At 38.7% G+C, this 17,928-nt stretch overlaps 1 protein-coding gene across 11 annotated transcripts in view; it reads right to left on the bottom strand.

Annotated features, from left to right (window-relative positions):
* Nucleotides 1-17,928, bottom strand: part of atrx (ATRX chromatin remodeler) — a 179,830-nt gene that overhangs the window by 15,809 nt on the left and 146,093 nt on the right. For all 11 annotated transcript variants that reach the window (XM_041195423.1, XM_041195422.1, XM_041195421.1 and 8 more), the window contains one exon: nt 15,885-16,079. In XM_041195423.1, coding sequence (XP_041051357.1) covers nt 15,885-16,079 — 195 coding nt within the window. The remainder of the gene's footprint in view (nt 1-15,884; nt 16,080-17,928) is intronic.

Below are 17,928 nucleotides of genomic sequence, written 5' to 3'. Positions count from 1 at the left end.
AGACTCTCAACCTTCAGAAAAAAATTCTCATCTCTGTTCTAAATGGGAAACCCTTTATTTTTAGATTCTCCCCGAAGAGGAATTATCCTCTCCACATCAATCCTGTCAATGCCCCTCAGAATCCTAAATGTTTCAATCAATTTGCCTCTTACTCTTCTAAACTCCAGGAGATACAAGCCTAGCCTCTACAACCTATTCTCATAAGACAACCCACCCAATCCAGTTGCTAGTTTAGTAAACCTTCTCTGAACTGCTTCCAACACATTTACATCCTTCCTTAAATAAGTAGGTAGGTGTTGGGCTCCTGGAGAACTTGTTCATTATATTTTCTAGAGTTAGATTTAACATCTTCCAAATTTAAAAGTATTTCACAAATCATCCAGAATACCAAAGATTTTGGATTTGATTAAATTAAATGTAGTAAGAGAGTTGATGCATTGATTTGCAACTAGATAGTCCAGTCATCAAAGATTAGACAGTCATTTGCTTCCCTAAAGAATAACTGCATGAGTCAGAGTCATTATGGTACAGAAGACCACTCAGCCCATCAAGTCCATGCCAGCTCTCTGCAGAGCAATCCAGTCAGTATTCCCGGAGCCCTTCAGGTTTATTTCCCTCAAGTGCCCAACCAATTTCCTTTTGAAATAATTGGTCTCCACTTCCACCACCCTCGCAGACAGCGAGTTCCATGTCATTACCACTTACGTAAAAACAGTTCTTCCTCATATTCTTCCTGTATCTCCTACCCGAAACCTTAAATCTGCATTCACTGGTACTGCATGATCAGCTATTGGTAACAGCTTTCCTTTGTCTACTTATCTAGGGCCTGTCATAATCTTACAAACATCTATCAAATCTGCCCTCGAGCTCCTTTGCTCCAGGGAGGATAACCCCAGCTTCTCCTAAACCACAGTTAATATTCCTCATCCCTGGAAACTTTCTGGTAAATCTCCTCTGCATCCTCTCGCATCTTTCCTAAAGGGTGGTGATCAGAATTGGACACAATACTCTAGCTGTGGCCTAACCAGAGCGTTATAAAAGTTAAACATAATTGCCTTGCTTTTGTACTCTATCCCCATTTATGGAAGCCCAAAATCACGTGTTTTGCTAATTACTCTCCTAATATGACCTACCACCTTTAAGGGTCTGTGCACATGGACCCCAAGGCCCCTCTGTCCTTGCATACACATTGGAACTGTGCCATTAATTCTTTATAGCTTCTCCCTATCCCTTCTGCAATAATGCACCACCCAATTTCTCTATTGAATTCCAGTTGCCATTTGTCTGCCAATTCTTGCTTTTTTTAGTCAAAGTTTTATTTCTCATTTAGTGGATGGAAGGTGATGAAAAGTGAAAGCTCCTTCAAACACAAATACAATTGTTAATCATTTAGAGCCATTAAGACACAAATGCAAATTGCTCACACAGCAGGAAATGGGCTCAGTGGATTCAGAGGACGAAAACAGCTTGGGCTGTTCAGTACATGTTAGACTTATTTAGTCTAAGGAGATAATTTTTTATTTCAGTATTAAACCTACATGGATAAAACTTTTAAACTAATAAATGCTCATACACAAACCACACTCTTTCACATATCTAAATCTTGCTATAACATTTAGGGCAATCAAATCCAATGAAAGATAAAAACAAAAAACTGCGGATGCTGGAAATCCAAAACAAAAACAGAATTACCTGGAAAAACTCAGCAGGTCTGGCAGCATTGGCGGAGAAGAAAAGAGTTGACGTTTCGAGTCCTCATGACCCTTCAACAGAACTGTTGAAGGGTCATGAGGACTCGAAATCCAATGAAAGTCCCATCTCATTCAAACTTCCAATACCACATTTTATAAAGAGTGTAATCCAAGCATAACATTTTGCACAAAATCAGTTAAGAGCTAATCAGACTCAAATTATATTAACTACTGGTCAATTAATCAAGATAGGCTACAAACAAAACTACAAAAAGGCACCTCCCTTCTTTAACTACAAGCCCACAAGCAATTATAATATGCAAGCCAAGGTATAATGACCTGGGTTTCACGGTCAGGGACAAAGCATTGGGCTCACTGCTGCCCTTGAAGAAAATTGCCCACAAAGATCTAACGATCTCAATGGCATGGTTTTCCCCTTTCCTGATAGCAGTTTAAATTTAGTGTCAAGTCAAGGGGACGCAGCAGCAGCGATGTCAGCAAACTAAGCATCCTAACACATTAAAAGTATTGATACACATACCAGGAATTAAAAGACATTTAATGTCCTTCATTTTAATTTAACTTTTCAGATAGTAAAAATCATTAGCTGCTATCTTAAGCCAATCTTTAAATATGCATATTTTTTAAATTATGGAGAAATTTGACAAACAAAATTAGTTTCTCAGGGTCAGTGACAAGCAGTAATTGTGAAGTTAGCACACCATTAAAAACCCCCGATACACTTCATTCAACAAGGTGCCGCTTTATCCAAGGCTCTTTACAGCAAGCCTAACAGCATCAGAGTGGAAGCTCCCATCACTTCATAAGATTTCCCATTGATTGCAGCCTGAGGGATGCAGGGGTACAGAATCACTGACAGCAACTTCTGGATTTTCATGCTGTTCATTGCATGTGTGGAAGTGGTTAGTTTCCATGGAGTAATGAGTGAAATGCTGATTGTTTCTTCATTGTTACTGCCACAGAATCTAGACCAATACTTAAATAACCATTTTTCTCAAATTCTCCACAACAGAGGTTCTAAAATTTCTTTTGCTGAACCCCCAACTGAAGATCCACACTCCATGCAAGCAATGGGTGAAACTGATCTTTGCCAATAACAGATTGGATGATAGTAAATCTGCAGCCATTTTGCATGACTGCCAAAGAGCAATTCTGATCCTCCCCAACCCCACATTTCTGCATAGAACAAGGTTTAATTCCCTTGGCTAATATTGCTTACAACAGAAAACATCACAAATAGCAGAGTAACTGTACAATACAGCTGAATAATTATGAATGTAAAGGAACAGTGAGTAGGATAAGCATGCTTTCTACCACACAGATGATGGTATCTCATTGGGACTTTGGAAAACTTCAAATGCAAATGACAACCCACATTCAAGCTGCTTCTTGTAAATGTGAAAAATAATTTCATACATATATTGAGGCAAAGTGGGAAAATATTTCAAAGGCTATTTGGAACAACGCAGGAAACTTTTTGAATTGAGAACCAGAACTGATCAAAAGGCACAACTTTAAAATTGGCTCACAAAACAGTTACCAGCACCAATCAAATTCTCTTTTGGGCTCAGAACAATCCTGGCCTTTGCTACAAAGTTCTCTGAAAATGGATTTTGATCCCAGGCGGAATCCTGAAATTCATTTGCTCTCTTTCGGGAAAACATATTTTGAATTTTGTGCAAAACCGAGACAAATGATCAGGATCGCACCTTTAACTTCTAGAACTCAAATCGCACAGGACGTAATACAAAACAAACTCAGGAATGCAGTGAGGTAACATTGTAGCATGTAGCTGCTCCTTAACAAAAATTAGCAAAGCTCTGTACATTTTCATGTGATGGGAACATTACAGGTCTTACCATTCAAAAAAAAAAGGTCAAGTTCATTCAGCAGTCAAGTATGTTGACTGATGAGGCCAGTTAGAACCGAATGGTCTTTGTGCTGTAAATTTTCTATATTTCTCTGTTTAAAATTTTCTTAAAGTATTGTCTAAGGAAATGAAGTGCTGATTAAGTTATTCAAAAATATGCCTCAACTTAAATCACAAGACAGCCACTGAACTTCAGTTTGTCCTTTCAGTTAAAAGAACTTTAATTTGAAAAAATCCAGTAGTTCCCTCTATTTGTTCTCCAGGAGGCATTTTAGTTCCTTTGATTTCTTGCAAGGACTTCCAATATCAGCACATTATAGTTGATGAATTACAGCAGAACCAGCAAGTATGAAACTAAAGTATGGAAAATCATAGTTATTTACCTTCTGCCTGGTTCTAAGTGTTTCTTACATCCTCAATGTCAGGCTTCAAAAAAACAAGTTCCATTCCTTCAATGATTCTCAATATACAGCACAGTAATTATGGAAAACTGAGGTGTTCAGGATACTTTAATTTGAGATAGCAGATCGGTGCAAATGTCAATTCAGCAAGGGTCATCTGTATTGGCAGCAAACTATAGTATGTGAAAAGGCAGTGTTTACCTGGTGAGTGCCCACAGCTGCCACTGCAGGTCAATCCCACTTTACTATGGTAGACTGACAATCAAAGGTCTATAGTTAATCACAGCTCAGTATGGAATATTTGAATTCTTGTTGCTTTTTAAGTTTAGATTAATCAGAGCTGGTTCTCGTGTACGGTAATTGATTACTTTGCTGAGATCACACTGGTGAGGCTGCAGTCTATATCTTTTCTTTGAATTTCAAATTGATCAGTTTCTTTAAAATTTAAAGCAATTTAGGTTTTTGATGCACCTCCTCTGGTTATGCGAGGTTGCATCAAAGGCTCAATTGCCCCATGCGATATTCTTCTCATGCCATCTCAGTTTGGGAGCCTCTGACCCAAGACAATCAATCAATAAACTTGGAAATTCAGTCTCCTTAACTGCCTATTCTACAGGCCTCCCATGCAGAACTCTATGACAGTTTTTAAAAACTTAAAAATATCAGCCGCAGTTAACAAATAAAAGATCAAAGATCAATAAGGTTCCATCTGTTTCAATGCAGTGACAATCTTTTACACTACACTTTTAAGTTCCTGAGTTGGGAACTCAAGATGCATTACTCTAATATATATCATACTGATATTATTCACAAAGCCCTCCAGCTATAATCATTCTATCATTGCTACAAACTAAATTTATCAACTGTTATTATCTGAACAACAAAGACTTACCCAGTTCTGCTGTTATATTACCTAATGTACATAAATTGCCAGTAATACCAAAACATGATGAAATCACTGTTGTGATGCATTACATGGGCTTTTTGTGGTCCAATTACCAGAATACTACTAGGTCAAATCTGATTTCTGTTGCTATTAAGCAACACATGGCCAATCAGAATTATATGGATACAGTTCTTATCCACTGGCACAACAAGGATCTTTGTAAGCAAAGGTTCTTTTTCATGCAACTATATCCAGCAATTTGTGGAAGGCCCAAAGTGAGGCATGAACACCTGGTCCTTAGGCCGGATTCAAAAGCAGGCAATACACTGAGTTAACAACAACATAATATTTACAGTATGCACGATGTTCAAGAATTTTATATCAGAAGACAAGTTAATACGTAGTTTTTTGTAATTACTGGAGGAATGTACCTCCCTGATCGCTTGTAACTTTCCAATTGCAATACTAACTGGTGAGGCTGTACAAAAATTCTTGTTTAGCCCATAGTAAGTACCTTAAAGTGTTCATAAATCCATCATTGCAATTTAGTCTCAAGCAATTCTACTTGTTATAAATTTCAAATAAGTCTGGAGACTTTCCTATTCAATTAGCTACTTGACAGAAAAGGGACAGAAATGGAATGCTGCAATTTACCAGCATTTATCTCATTTCATATCCTAGAACAGTGATTCTCAAACTTGTTTGGCAAGGACCCCTTTACAAATAGATCAGTAATCATGGCCCTCCCAAGTTATGATATGTATAATACTCAAAGTGCTGCATGGATAATTTTAATAATGCTGTTTAGAAAACAGGTGCTTACTTACAGATATCAATGAGATGGATGCGTTGCTTCTCATTGCTGTCTGTCTGTCCTTGGTGTGATGTCTGACAATGACACACTTAAAGCATTCTCCACTTCCTGATGAGACCTGCACTATCATAACTTCATGAAGTTATCAAGTACTGCAAAATCTTGGCCAACGACCTCCCATGGAATGCTAACTAGCAGCAGCTGTCCTTACTTTGCAATAAAGTTCCCAGATGCAAGGCATCATTTGAAACTCTCAGCATGTGGCAGAACTCCAGACGGAGTCTAAAAGCCCTGATTGGCTTCTTTAAATGTTCAATATTTTGAATCAGGCATTTTCCTACCATCTGAGCTGCCTTAGCTTAACCTTTTATTTTATTTTGACATTGCTCATGTCCACAGGCAATATTTCATAGGAAAAAAAAATCATTCAATAAACAAACTCATTGAATTTTCATTGGTTCATTGTTAGGATTACATGTAGTGATTAGATGATGATCACGTCAGCCATTAGCAGAATGTTCATGAGCATTTGAAAGATTCCTTTGCAACAGCAGTCACTGTTGGAAGTAAGAAAGCGCTCGTGGGAGTGTGAAAACAAATAGGAGCAGTCATCTGGACCTTTGAGCCTATTCTGCCATTTAATAAGATGTGGTTGCAGCCTTATCTCCACTTTCCTGCTGGTCCCCCACAACCCTAGGCTCCCTCATATCAAAAATTTGTCTAACTTAAGCTTTGAATATATTTAATGACACAGGCTCTTCTGCTTTCTGGGGGAGAGCATTACTAAGATTAACGGCCTTCGGAATCCTCATCTCCATAAAAAGACCTCTTATTCTGAAACTTAGCCCCCTATATTCCCCCATGAGGGAAAACATCCTCTCGGCATCTACCATGTCAAGCCCCCTCAAAATCTTATACAATCAATAAGATCACCTATCATTCTTCTAAACTCCAACCAGTATAGGGCCAACCTGCTCAATCTTTCTTGATAAGACAACTCCTTCATCCCAAGAACCAACCTCAGTGAGCCTTCTCTGAGCTGCCTCCAAAGCAAATATATCCTTCCCTAAATAGAGGCAAAAATTGTACACAGTACTCTTAGGTGTCTTCTCATCAACAACCTGTACAGTTGTAACCAGGTATCCCTACTATTATACATCACCCTCCTTGCAATAAAGGCCAATATTCCATTTATCTTCCTAATTGCTTGCTTTATCTGCATGCTACCTTTCTGTGATTGATATGAAAGACACCCAGATCCGTCTGTCTTGCAGCAGTCCATAGCGATGGCAGTTACTGGTTTACTCATGATACGCTATAACCCACATTCTTGCAAGCATGCTAATGACTGATATAATCTTCATCCAATCACCACACATCAGTTCCAGCTGCCACTCATTTACTTGCCCCCAGAAAATCTCTACAGACCCTCAGGAGGTCCGCAGACCCCAGCTTGAGAACCACTGTCTTAGTAAACAGGGAATTCATTTTGACAAATCTCCTTGGTTTTTGTTAGACCAAAATCCCAAGTAGATCACAGAAAACTATTCTGACATGGTATACCTAGCTTTCCAAACAGTACTGACGGAGAACTGAAGAAAGCTAAGTTAAGCTCAAAATTGGGGTGGGGTGTAGGCGGCGGGCAGGGAAGGGAGAGGGGAAAGAACAGGGTAAACAGGAATGTAAATAAAAAAAATCAGCTTAAAAAAGGTAGAAAGCAAGTTACTCATTAGAAGAGATATCAAGAAATTGAGAAGTATTCACCTTTGTGCATCAGGAATCAAATTGGAGGCCCAACAATTTCTAATTTATTTCCAATTACTTGAAATCAGAAACTCAAAAGAAATTTGTCAAATTTATTAATACCAAACTAGGACAAGTTGTTGCTTGAGGAAGCATCTCGAAAACTAAAAATGAGTTGGACAGCTATGTAAATGGGCAAATAACACTTGAGAAATTTAACACTGGCAAGTATAAATAACTTCACAGTGCAAGAAAAAAAGGTGACATAAGGCTTCCATAAATAGTTAAAAGTTAAGCATGAATGTAAAAAAAATCTAGGAATTTACTATGTCGAATTTTCAACATGTCAAAAAAGAATGAACAGAATGTTGTGCTATGCAGCCAAGAGTCAAAGGAAAACAGCCTCATGAGCACAGTGTAATGCTCATATCAGTTCTCAAACCATGGACCCTCACCATGGACTTCAACGCCCCCCTGGAAACTTTCGTAGGCCAAACAAGACTTTGCAACCTGTGTTTCTTGTTCAACACCAAGGTAAGCTTCTGACCCTACACCTCCAACACAGTAACTGTCTCCACTGTTTTGCTTACTTCTACTCTTACTTCAGCTCATCTACCATTGAAGCTCCCAGCACAAGTAATCGAACAAAATGGGACACAAAAAAAATTAATGCCATTATGATCTTGCTCCTGGGTTTCTTTTAGCAGTGCACAGGTTAATCTTTAATTCCTGGAAAATCCATGATAATCCTGGAGGGTTGGCAACCCTACCTGCGCTCTCAGCTGGCTGGACACCATGCTCTGGAATTCTCTCAACTTCCCCCTCCTCTGTTAAAGCCAAGTTTAAAATCCATTACTTTGAATAAGCTTTGAGCCCTAGCCTTTCCTCGTTTTGCCCTACATTGATTTTTCCCATTTCTCTCAATTATTCTGGGGCATTTTTCCTACATTAGAACACCAAAAGTACTTCACTGTTTGGAAAGGACCTTTGGGTATCCAGGGGTGATGAAAGATGCAATTTCATTCTTTCTTCTAAAGGTGCTACATAATGCAAGTACTTGTTCTGGCAACTAATACACATATTGAAGCCCTAGAGCACTCTCAGAAAATCATGAGTTTGATGTCAAGCATCCAAGGACTGAGGTGTGAGGAAAAGCCTAGGGAAACTTAAGCTTTTCAGCCTTGAGAGGTGACCTTATTGGTCTACAAGATAACAAATTCGAGTAGAGTAGCAGTGGCAAAAGCCTTGAAATCATTTCAGGAATTGGCATGTGATGATCAAACTGCATTTCCAACTACTGTTTCAACTCCAGTGCCATTTTCCTTCAAGGTTCACAAACACGTTATCGCCCCCTCAGCTATCTTTCTTTTTAGAAACTCCCTATGTAAATCCTTCCAGTTCTGCTTCAATCGTTTTTAGTAGCAAAACACTCCAACTTAAGTAACAAATGACATCTGGTTACCTTGGTGGATAATGCTTACAGCATTTGATAATAACCTATCTTCCTCACTGCACTGTTATTTTTAGCTTCCGTCTTCGATCCCTTCTTCCTTCATCAACTTGCTGATGCTCAGTGACATCAACCACAGGCACAGGATAAGTTCTTCAAGTACAAGGCAATTAACACCCATCTCTACTACTTCCTCCATGCTGACAACCTGGGGCATTTCTGGCCTAACAACCTCAAACCCCTTGCCACCGATTCATTCTCTCTTTCAGGCAACTTTAATGTGTCATTCACTGCCCCTCTCCCACACCTAATTAATGGTTTAGATTGTGAAGTAGATTTTACCAATATCATTCACTGCTTTTATTCCCTTCTGCCATCTTTTAGTTTTGTACTTACTGTCAAACATGAAAATACATATTTCAAAATACATCTTAAAGCCATTTGCCACATTTGTAGATCTTTTGACCATGATTCGATTATAATTCACTGCTGAGTTCCCCCATCTATCAAAAAATTCTATAAATCTTGGGATGAGTGAGGTTTTAAATGAGTTCTTCCTACAAAGTACATTTTCTTTAATCCTAAATCCACATTTTATTGAAATCATAACTGATTATTTGAGAGCATTCTTCAAGCCACCTCAATTTTAAAATGAGTTATGTAGATTTTATTGCTGTAAAAATTGCATCTTATCCTCGCTATTCCCAATTGGCAGTTACAAGTTGTAGATTTTGATCAGCATTCACAAAAAAGGCTTCAACAGAAAAACATTTTCATATAAAGCAGCACAAAGTTGGCATTGTCTCAGTGTTAAAACATTAGTCTACGCAATAAATGCCCTCATGCATCCAAAAAAAAACTGATATCAACTGCTCTCAATTCTTTGCAGCGTCCAGAGAGAACGCTTTTAATGTTAAGGAACTTCCTTGCCACCCAGATTTTCACGTGACAGATGTCATTTGGCATTTTCCTACACCTCTGATCGAACTGGATAACTGTAAAGGCTTAAATGGCCTCCCTTAGCCTTTCAAGTGCCTTTCATTGACCCAGTGGCATTATAGATCAGCATACATGCATCAACCAATCATTTCACTACTTTTCCAGCTACAAGGCACATTTTTTTTAAAAATGGTCAGGAAGCAGCATTCAATTTTTGACCAATGGAGAATTCCTAATCAATAATGTAAAATACTACCTGCCAATAATTGAGAGATTGGAACAAATCAGTAAAACAGAATTCAACAGATTTATCCTTTCGCCAAACTTTCCCTCCTTTTTCAACTTCCATATATATTCTTTTCCTTCTAATCCAAAATTAAACGAGGCACACACAAATGTGATTTTACTATCTTTTGGTGATGTCGATCCACTGGAGTTAATTTTTTGTATCAATGAAGTTGCACTAAGTTTAGTGACAAAGGGGATGCATACTTAGAACTTTGCTTCTGGGTGGTTAATATTTTACATTGGGAACTCAAATGGAGGTGAAGATGCCAGCAGAGGTTTTCAATGCATATGGAGAAGCCATCAACTATTTATCTATCCAGAACAAGACCACTGATTTAAGGTTGAGAATTGTACATGAAGGTTAAAAACCCTTCCCTTAGGTTGACAGTGTTTTCAAATGAGAATTTGCCAGTTATTTCACAGAGCATTGAACCTCAAAAATAAGTTTGAGGTTCTCAAACACAATTCTCAAATCACTAAGGGAAAGATCACTGGATTGATCCTCTCAGCAATTGAGAGGGCTTATAGCACTGTCAAAACAACTGTAGAATGAGGTTAAAAATGAGCCATAGGATCTTGATATTAAGTGTTGACTAAAAGAACATGGAACATCTGTTCAAGTGTTATACTGCATGCAAACCACATCTTTTGGAGTTGGGAAATTCTAAACTAGGTCCTCAAAATATAAATTAAGTGCTGGAGCAAATACTGCAAACTATTTTCAGACAATAATCTTTGTGATGTCAACCGTCTGTCATTCAGCATAGTAAAAGCCAGTTAAACCCGATCAACCCTTCACTGCTGAAGAACAAACTTCTACTTTTAAATCAAAATTTCTTTAATTTTCAACTTATCTTTCAATCTTCTAAAATGATAAAACAAAATGTACAAACAAGTCAACAGAACCTAATCTAGTCATGCCTTTGATGCTTTAATTACTGCAACACAGCAATGTAACTTCTACATAAGAGATGATTGAATACCTTCACAATTTTTCCATCAGGTGGATAGAAGGTGGTGGCAGATAATTTAGAATTCCTGAAGTCTGGTCTTGTACATGTGATGTAACAATATCAGAGACATAGAAATTAAGACACACACATCAGAATATGACCAGATTTAACCTTTTTTGATTTATGTCAATAATGTCAGTAGCTGGCATATTGCAAAGCTTTAGCCTGCAAATATATGGCAGGTAACTGAAGCAAGAATAAAGAGGTTCCACTGTAATTCATGTCTGTCTACTGAAAATAGATTATTTAAACTTGTAACATTAAATAAAGTTTAAAATAATAATAATCCTTAGTTTTAAAAAACCATGTTGTAGAATATAAGCTTAAAATAACATACGTACAGATAAGTCCCAAGATGTCTTTCATGTTTAAATTTCCACACTACAGCCCACAGCAGAATTCCATTTTTCTTCAGTATGTTACGTGGAACCCTTTCATCACCACCATGTTTGAGAGGCTCCCTCACCTCTTTGTTCAAAAAAAGTTAAGCTTTTCTATGTCCATAAATCATTCTATGGTGTTAGAAAACTCTGTTCTCTTCAAATTCTGCTACTCAATCTCCATCTCCAAAAAATGCCTTGCCTTATATTCACTGCCACTCGCTGACTTAAAATTTGACATTGTAATACAGCAAGATAACTTATGAACTGCTCAATACTACAGGGTGCCAGATTTTGAATATTGTCTCAAGGTGAAATTATACAAATAAAAGGACTTCATCCATTGGCACCCAAATATTACAACTTAAATCTGTGCCACTGGCTTGATAAAGTTTACAATGAAATGTTACGATTTCTAAGCAAAGAACAGCAGTTCCTGGGTGAGAAACAAAAACATAAAATGCTGGAAATACTCAGGAGGTCTGGCAGCATCTGTGGAGAAACAGAGTTAACGTTTTGGGTCTGAAGAAGGATCATGAGGACTTGAAACATTAACTCCGTTTCTCTCTCCACAGATGTTGCCAGAGTAGTTCCAGCATTTTTAAGTTTTTATTTCAGATTTCCAGTATCCGCAGTATTTTGTTTTTACCCGAATGGGAAACGTTCTGAGAACAGGTATTAGGCGGTTAAAATAGACAAGGGAATCAAAACCTCCACAAAATCATAATGCATTCACTACTTTAGCAGTCCCACTTTTTTGTAATGTATAATGGTTCAAGTTTTCATACGGGGAAAATTCTGAAAGTTAAAAAATACTCTACTGAACTAACTGAAAAAAAGAGAATACTAAATGTGAGAAACACCTGGGAACAAATTAAATAGTTTGGAAAATAATGTGATAAGATTGAAGAAAATATAGGGAAAGGATTTTCAACCTTGTACTAAAAAGTGTTTTTGAGGAATCCAATTGCTTTCCCAGAGGTCATGTCAAATTTGGCTCCTTACTACTTCAATTTGAGTTTATCCCTTTTCTTCATTATGAATTCTACTCTTAAAACAAGCGTTTTAAGTGCAACCACATCAAACTCCTGAAATAAGTGAGGCGTGCAATCTGGAAATAACTTCTCCCTCTTAGAAAACTGCTTAGTTAATTTTTTTTTTAAAAATATAGTAGAATAAAAGTTAAGTCAAACACATAGAATTGAGAACAAAACTCTATTCTCTAGGTCTGTTACTTCATTAAAGTAATAGCAGTGTCTATTAGTGATTTATAAAATTGCAAATCTTATGCTTAACAGGTCCAAGCAGTACTGCAATGCAGGCATCCAAAATACTACAAAGGCCTTTTACTTAATGTGTAAAATCTAATTGGGACCAACTGCAAATATCTAAGTTACATACTAATGAAACCAGTAAATGTGGATTTCACTTTACAGATTGTTTTAAACCAAATTTAGATGGTTTCTCTTATAGCTGTCAACCAGAACAATCAAAAAAAATTGACAGCATAATCCCACTGGCATCTGTTAAGTACACTGTAGGTGGCCTAATCAAGTTCAATTTTGTGAAGCACAAAGTATGAAGTAGTACAACAAAAATAAATCTTTGCAGTTTTCTTACACCATGGTATACTGAAGCACTCAAATTAAATTCCAAATCAAAGTTAGAGAATTACATTTTACAAAAAAATTTGTTTAATCTCATTCATTTGCCTAAAAAGGCAACATAGGTAAACAAAGATCAACTTTATCTGAAAGTGTATTTAGATCATTAAATTGCTTTGCTGAGAACGTGTTAATTTTTTTCACGTCTATCTGTTCAAGATCACAACACTTGGTCATTCAAAATACTGTATCCCTAGTTCGTGAAGATGCAAAATAATTTTTCTATTTACATATAGAAATCTGGTCTTTTACCCGCCAGTTCGTGTGCACGCATGCTTAGAACCATTTTTACAGCTGTCTAAACAACCACCCCACCTGCCCCACTACCCAACCCCCAAGTTGTTTTAGAGTGACACTTAGCATGCTAAGAATTATTATAAAACAACAAGAAGATTATGAGGATGACGGGTCTCACTTCATGTTCAGTTAACAGGCTCGGAGCTTGGCTCAGAACTCAAACAGTTGAAAAGGTACATAATCTACATTATGAAGAACATTTCAACAGCACTGGCAACAAACCAAGTATTCAAATTGAACAGTTGAAAATATTTAAATTCTAGATCAAAGTCATGCATGAAATGGTTAAAGCACACTGGTACAGTCCATAGGATCAACTTGAATTTGTTACGTTTTAAGGTGTTCTACAGTTTTAGGCTGCCAATTGTTCTCCTACAATGAAGAGAAATCATTAGCATGGAAACAATATTCTGCCGAAGTACTGTACCATATCATGTGCAATATTTTAGTGTACAGCCCTCTAATGGCAATCAATGGTAGTACAACCAAGATAATGTTAATAAGGCAGCAATTACTCTAAAAGCAGTGAATCACTTTTTTCAGCCCTTGTGCCAAAGAAAGTGAGCCTTCTTCAGCTTGGAAATACTGCTAGTGGCACAACCCCCAAAAGAAAAAGTGTCTGCAAAGCTTAATCAGTCATTCTCATCGCACACCTCCTTGCTCATTTTTCTTTTGCAAATCTAACCATCACTTCCATTTTTTCCTAGTCCCTCATTTATCCCCAGCCGCTTGTTTCCATCTCACCAGTAGTTCTCAATTCTCCATCTTATTCTCACTTCAATGATATTTCTCTTACTTCTAAATTCAATGTTTTTCACTTTTCATTTGCATTCGCTTATGTCCATATCTTTTCCTTTTTCCCCACCACTTCAGTGCATCTATTCCTGTCTCTTCACTGTGGTTTCTGCTTTCCATTTCACACACCCTACCAGTTTATTTCTGCCCCTAATTGTGTCTGTCTCCATGCCCATGTCCATACCATGCCCACCTCTTTTTCCACCACTGTTACCGCTATCTCTTCTCCACTTTCTCTCCACATTAATCTTCTTCTGTTCTAGCCACTCACTCCTCTACCTCTTCTGTTCTAGCCACTCACTCCTCTACCTCTTCTGTTCTAGCCACTCACTCCTCTACCTCTTCTGTTCTAGCCACTCACTCCTCTACCTCTTCTGTTCTAGCCACTCACTCCTCTACCTCTTCTGTTCTAGCCACTCACTCCTCTACCTCTTCTGTTCTAGCCACTCACTCCTCTACCTCTTCTGTTCTAGCCACTCACTCCTCTACCTCTTCTGTTCTAGCCACTCACTCCTCTACCTCTTCTGTTCTAGCCACTCACTCCTCTACCTCTTCTGTTCTAGCCACTCACTCCTCTACCTCTTCTGTTCTAGCCACTCACTCCTCTACCTCTTCTGTTCTAGCCACTCACTCCTCTACCTCTTCTGTTCTAGCCACTCACTCCTCTACCTCTTCTGTTCTAGCCACTCACTCCTCTACCTCTTCTGTTCTAGCCACTCACTCCTCTACCTCTTCTGTTCTAGCCACTCACTCCTCTACCTCTTCTGTTCTAGCCACTCACTCCTCTACCTCTTCTGTTCTAGCCACTCACTCCTCTACCTCTTCTGTTCTAGCCACTCACTCCTCTACCTCTTCTGTTCTAGCCACTCACTCCTCTACCTCTTCTGTTCTAGCCACTCACTCCTCTACCTCTTCTGTTCTAGCCACTCACTCCTCTACCTCTTCTGTTCTAGCCACTCACTCCTCTACCTCTTCTGTTCTAGCCACTCACTCCTCTACCTCTTCTGTTCTAGCCACTCACTCCTCTACCTCTTCTGTTCTAGCCACTCACTCCTCTACCTCTTCTGTTCTAGCCACTCACTCCTCTACCTCTTCTGTTCTAGCCACTCACTCCTCTACCTCTTCTGTTCTAGCCACTCACTCCTCTACCTCTTCTGTTCTAGCCACTCACTCCTCTACCTCTTCTGTTCTAGCCACTCACTCCTCTACCTCTTCTGTTCTAGCCACTCACTCCTCTACCTCTTCTGTTCTAGCCACTCACTCCTCTACCTCTTCTGTTCTAACCACTCACTCCTCTACTGTCCCAACTCTGCTTCAGTACCACATCACTTGCCCCACTATATCATCCTTCCGATCTTCACCTGCTTGAACCATTCTCCTATCAGTCCCTTCGAACTCATCTTTCTCCTCAGCTTCCACCCCACTTCTCCTATCCATGTAAGTGGAAAATGCTTCAATTTCCTGGAATTATACAGTAACTTGGCTTAAAAATTGATGGAATGGTGGATAAAATAAGCGATCACCAGCACTATTTGCACTAAGTGGCAGTGAAATTCCTGATCGAAGTGCTCTCATCTGAGAGAATCTGAAAAATATTAATTGACAAACATTAAGATTCTTAAAGAAGTAAACCTTTGGCAGCAGAGGAGTATCTCTCTTCTTTTTCTTTTCAGAATTTGGATCATCCAGCTGATCTGGCTCAAAAGTGTAGAGTTCAGTCAATTCATTCATTGTGAAGTGACGCTCAATCTGTTGCTGGTCAACTACACGGTATGATAGTGACTGCTTTGTTACCTGTCGATCATAAATCTTTTCCTCCATGGTTCCCTGTATTTAAAAACAATCAATGTTAGAATTTGCACTTCTCCAAATGATCTCTTCCCCCATACCCCCCAACTGCCCCCAGTCACCCCAATAACGACCAATACTTACGTGGCACAATGCACCTTAGATGACTAATAGACCAGTTTATTCTCTCTGGATTAAGTGTAGGATTTCCACAACATAATTAGCTTCTGAAGTGATGTGGTTATGTCCCATTTGCAGCAGACTAAATGGTCAAACAGATTTAATCACTGGCAGTGCAATTTATAGCAGTCAGCATCAAGACTGACTGGCTGAAATTACTCCAAATATCACCATTGAACCAGTTTATGCAAGAGTTAAACAGAAATGCCAGGCTGCTGGGCTCCTTTGAACACGTTTCTCTACAGACCCTGGGAACAGTAGCTGTTGCCTGATATCTACTGGTTACAACCTCTGAATTACATTAGTATTGCTACTAGTCTTTGCATCAGTTGCAGCTAGTTCAAAATTATTTTTTATACATTCATGGGATATGGGCATCGCTGGTTAGGTCGGCATTTATTGTCCTTTCCTAATTGCCCTTTAAGGTAATGGTGAGCTGCTTTCTTGAACTGCTGTAGTCCACTTAGTGTAGGTACACCCACAGTGCTGTTAGAGAGTGAGTTCCAGGATTTTGTCCCAAAGACAGTGAAGGAACAGCGATACATTTCAAAATCAGGACAGTGTATAGCTTGGAGGGGAATTTCAAAGTGGTGGCGTCCCCATGCTGCCCTTGTTCTTTTAGGTGGTAATGGTCATGGGTTTGGTAAGTGCTGTCTAAGGAGCCTTGGTGAGTTCCTGCAATGCATCTTATAGATGGTACACACTGCTGCAACTGTGCATCAGCGGTGGAGGGAGTGAATGTTTGTGGATGGGGTGCCAAACAAGTGGTAACCTCCTCAGGGTTCTGATAGTGAGGGATTCAGCAATGGTAATGCCATTGAATTGTCAAGGGGCAATGGCTAGATTCTTGTTGGAGATGGCCACTGCCTGGCACTTGATGTGCAAATGTTCCTTGCCACTTGTCAGCCCAAGCCTGGATATTGTCCAGGTCTTGCTGTATTTGAACATGGACTGCTTCAGTATCTGAGTCATCGCAAATGGTGCTGAACATTGTGCAATCATTAGCAAACATCCCCACTTCTGACCTTGTGATGTAAGGAAGATCATTGATGAAGCAGCTAAAGATGGTTGGATGTAGGACACTGCCCTGAGGAACTCCTGCAATAATGTCCTGGAACTGAGATGACTGATCAACAACTACAACCATCCTGTTTTGTGCTAGGTCTGACGCCAAAATCAAGGCTGGCAGAAGTGTTCAAACTTATACCCTTAAAACCCTCTGAAATAGAGTCTTGCCTTCAGCAGTAAATCTGAGAGAGGGGGGTACTCAGTCAAGAGATGAACAACATGTTTCATAGTACATATACTTGTGCATGGTGCCCAAAAGCTGAATTAAGTGCTACAAAGCATGATATTTGTTAAAGATTAAGAATTAAACTTTAAAAAAATACTATATTACCACAAATATTTCAAGAAATTATTTTCCCACAAAGGCGGTGACAGCTTCAGGACACAAAGTATCTTCTGAATGGATATTCAGAGGAAAAGAAGGTGTTCTTGTTTTACTTCCTCAAAGCACAGCAGCTATAGATGAACTGCAGTGAAAATGAAGAATCTCACCATTTTTAAAAATCAAAGAATGACCAGAGTTTTCTGTCCAGGTTAGTCCACTCGAGTACTTTAATGCTGAAGGCATTATGAAGGGAGGGACATTCAAAGGTTACTAAACCTAATAACACAAGGAAATTTGTGTTTACATTTATTTAAT

This window comes from Carcharodon carcharias, chromosome 9, assembly GCF_017639515.1.
Source record: "Carcharodon carcharias isolate sCarCar2 chromosome 9, sCarCar2.pri, whole genome shotgun sequence".
Taxonomy (NCBI): domain Eukaryota; kingdom Metazoa; phylum Chordata; class Chondrichthyes; order Lamniformes; family Lamnidae; genus Carcharodon; species Carcharodon carcharias.
The sequence above is the reverse complement of the archived record's forward strand: the minus strand, read 5'-3'. Positions and strand labels throughout refer to the sequence as shown.